Genomic DNA, 3,447 nt, shown 5'->3' on the forward strand with positions numbered 1-3,447 from the left:
TTTTTATTAAACAGGTTCAGCAACAACACAAATCCGCAAATACAATTGTTTTCCTAATTATATACAAAAGCTACATTTGTTATCACTATGTAACGCTTTGGTATGATGATTGAATATACGCTCACATATATTAATATAAAAAATTTGTAATATTTATAACTTAAAAATCTTATGATCCGTAGATATAGTATACATAATGTTGCAGGATTTTTCTTAAGTTAGTTTTATTATAAAAAGCTTATGCTTTTTTATAAAACGCCAGTCTACCAAGATTCACTGCCTTAAAAACAGATTTCACAAAATGTCTGCAACATTTATATACGTGCATATATACCCCTATCTATATGCACACATAAGTTCCAAAATCAATCTAATATCCTTTTAATGACAGATTATTTAATTAGTTTAGAATTGACTTTTTTTAAATAAAAATGTTGAGAAATTAATTTTCAAATTAAAAGTAACTAAAAAAAGCTCTTTGCAAATTTTTTTAAATCTATTCAACTAAATTTTCAGAAGTTAAATGGATAATAAAAACTTTAATAATTTTAGATAGAATGTTTTGATAAAATTTTAATTTTAAGTTTAGTTATAAAAATATATAATGCAAAAAACATGGAAATAAATAATAGCCTCTGTCGAGGTTTTCACTAAAGAAATTTAACTTCCTAAATTAATCAAATCAGTCATTACAAAACATTAAATAGTTTCTCGAAATTATATATACATGCACATAGGGTATAAAATTGAAAAATTACATGTAATTTCGGAATGTATTAAAAATAAAACTGATCTGTCGAGTAGATATTTTTGACACACATAAAACAAAGAATTACATTTTGCGCTATTGCGCAAATATATTTATTTGGAATAATTAAACAAATCATTAAATAAGCAATTACACTGTATACGACTTAATAAGTATTTTTTTCCTGTTTTTCTCTCTTTGTTCTACTTTTTTAGTTAATAGAAAAGTGATATTTGGTTAATAAAAAAATGATGTTACAAATTGCATAATCTTTGGATTTGGTAAAGATCTAGTACATTTGTCTTTTTCTCTTCGAGACTAGTCTGTGTCTCACATAGCAATTACAAGACAATGTATATTGCTTTGTGCGAATAAGCTACATCACATAATTGGATTATAAACACTTTTCTCTGACAAATAACTAATTTTTTTTGGCCATTGCAATGCCCAGGCCCAGAATACTTGCAATACCAATAATAACACCTCCCGCGACAGCCATACCCACAAGGCCCTCTGCAAAAAAAAAGAAACAAACGAGATTCAACGCCAATTTCAATTACAAAAATGCAATTGTTAAGCATTTTAGATAATATTTATAATTCCATCATGTTAGTTCCGCGAAGCATTATTCATCATAATTATAAAAGATTCGATTAATAATAATAAACAATACAACATACATCGAGCAACATAATGGTATTAAATAGTGGTCTTTCATGTCATCCATACACAAATTTTTATTATTAATTATACAAGATGATACAGAGAGATGAAATATTAAAAAGATAGATGCACTCTAAAAAATAGGCTACAATGACTATGAACAAAAGTAGTGAATCTATGCTAAATTCTTTAATTTATGTATTTAAATATGAAATTAAATACTTATCACACATAGAAGGAATTATGGAGTTTTTTTTTATTTGTGAATGTTCACAAAATAGAAAAAATAAATATAAAGTTTAGAAAGTCATGAAAGACATCGTCATTGAAGTTAAAATTAAAACTGTACTGCAGAAATGTATGCGATATATTTGTTATTCTTCCAAAATTGATGAGGTTAGTTTGAATTATGAGGACACAAAAATATTAAGTAGAATCAATGTAAAATTTAGCAATGCAGGCAAATAGAAAAATGATTAGAAGCAACCAGAAATAATACGACTGCATAAGAAAATCACAGAAACTTCTTAGCGATATTGCCCCTAAATAAAGCATGATTTTTATTCTCTTAAGCCGATAATAAATTATAAAAGGAAAACCTTTTTCCATCTTCTTTTTTATCACTGTTTCCAGCTGTTGTACTTGCACATTTGCAGGTTCAATCTGAAGGAATGCCCTTACATATGACAGTGCTTTTGAATACTCCTGGAAAGACATAATAAACAAAGATCAAGAATATTATGGGTAAAGTATCAAACATATTCGCTTATAAGCATACTTACCTTTATTCTGGCATTTCCAATGGCTAAATAATACAGGCAATCACGTTTTTCTGTATCGTGATTACTATAAAGGTCTTCTAATAATAATATTCCTTTTCTAATATCGGCAGAATATTTGCTTCGTACAAGGCACCAGGAATATTCAAATTGTGCTTTTGGCGTAACATATTGCGCACGTAACTGCTCATGATACACGGTTTCAAATTTCTAAAATATATCATAACAATTGTGCGTGTTACAAGATGATGCAATATTCATGTACTTTTTCCAATATTTCTCAAGCTTCATAACATTTTTTAATTGATAAATCAGTTCGAGTTTGTTGCAAAAAGTAAATTATGAACATATTAATGTCAAATTAATTGTGATTTAAATACTTATACTATTATGAAATGTTACTATGATGTTCCTCGCTGAACATCTTTTTCACAGAATATAAAAATGCAGAATGACATTTCGAGAATTATAAAGTACACAAGAATTCTCTTCTACATAAAAAGAAGTTTTCCAAATTGTGATAACGTGTAGAAAACTATAAAAATTGATAAATAAAATATTGCACAAGTAAATCTGGATAAGCCAGGTACATTTAACCTAACTTTCTGATATATATTGTCATTTCTTTTCGATCAATTAAAAATATCCAACACAAAAAATGATACATCAAAATAAGTATCGCGGAAATATCAATGACGTAAAAATCATTGTTTGACATATTACCTTTAAATCTTCAGAAGAAACAACATCAGTTAAAACATCTTCCATCTTTCCTGACGAATAGCACGTAAATAGCACGTCACTATTGCATTGAGAGAAAATAGTGAGAAAAAAGACTATACACACTATACTCTCTACAAATATATATGTTTTATATAATCCAGAATTAAGTTTTTAAATGATTATAAATATATTATAAAACGATTTTTGACGTATTGTGAGAACGAGAGACGGTAAACTATCTAGATATCATATTATGTAGATGGCGCTATTTGCGAATTTTATCTGGTATAAAAAGAGCAAAAGGATTAGCAGAAATAAAAATAATATTTAATAATATTAACATAAAAAAATATGTAATATTTATTTATGTGTAAATACACTCTCTTGCTTTTGAGGAGGTACTGCAATTAGAGAGAAAAATTGATAAACGGAGTTTTTCTCTTGGAGTTCTTTTAAACACTCATTTTATGAATATGATTTTAAAAGATTGGAGAGAGAAACCCTTATATATATTATCAACATTAAATATTTCTG

At 27.0% G+C, this 3,447-nt stretch overlaps 1 protein-coding gene across 1 annotated transcript; it reads right to left on the reverse strand.

The window, feature by feature from the left end:
• Positions 1 to 832: 832 nt before the first annotated feature.
• Positions 833 to 3,190, reverse strand: LOC115235748 (mitochondrial fission 1 protein). The gene is made up of 4 exons (XM_029807705.1): positions 2,914 to 3,190; positions 2,194 to 2,400; positions 2,011 to 2,116; positions 833 to 1,261 (listed from the first exon to the last, which is right to left on the reverse strand). The coding sequence occupies exons 1-4, from the start codon at positions 2,956 to 2,958 to the stop codon at positions 1,170 to 1,172; spliced, it is 450 nt and encodes a 149-aa protein (XP_029663565.1). The 5' UTR covers positions 2,959 to 3,190; the 3' UTR covers positions 833 to 1,169.
• Between the last annotated feature and the right edge of the window lie 257 nt (positions 3,191 to 3,447).

This window comes from Formica exsecta, unplaced genomic scaffold (assembly GCF_003651465.1).
Source record: "Formica exsecta isolate Colony F162 unplaced genomic scaffold, ASM365146v1 scaffold11, whole genome shotgun sequence".
In the NCBI taxonomy this organism is placed as follows: Eukaryota; Metazoa; Arthropoda; class Insecta; order Hymenoptera; family Formicidae; genus Formica; species Formica exsecta.

Excerpts from the sequence above, each read along its gene's own strand:
- LOC115235748 (XM_029807705.1), bottom strand. The coding sequence starts at position 2,958 with ATGGAAGATGTTTTAACTGATGTTGTTTCTTCTGAAGATTTAAAG. Across the intron at positions 2,401-2,913 it reads TTTCTTCTGAAGATTTAAAG|AAATTTGAAACCGTGTATCA; the intron begins GTAATATGTCAA and ends GATATATTTTAG. Across the intron at positions 1,262-2,010 it reads AAAAAAGAAGATGGAAAAAG|AGGGCCTTGTGGGTATGGCT; the intron begins GTTTTCCTTTTA and ends TTTTTTTTGCAG.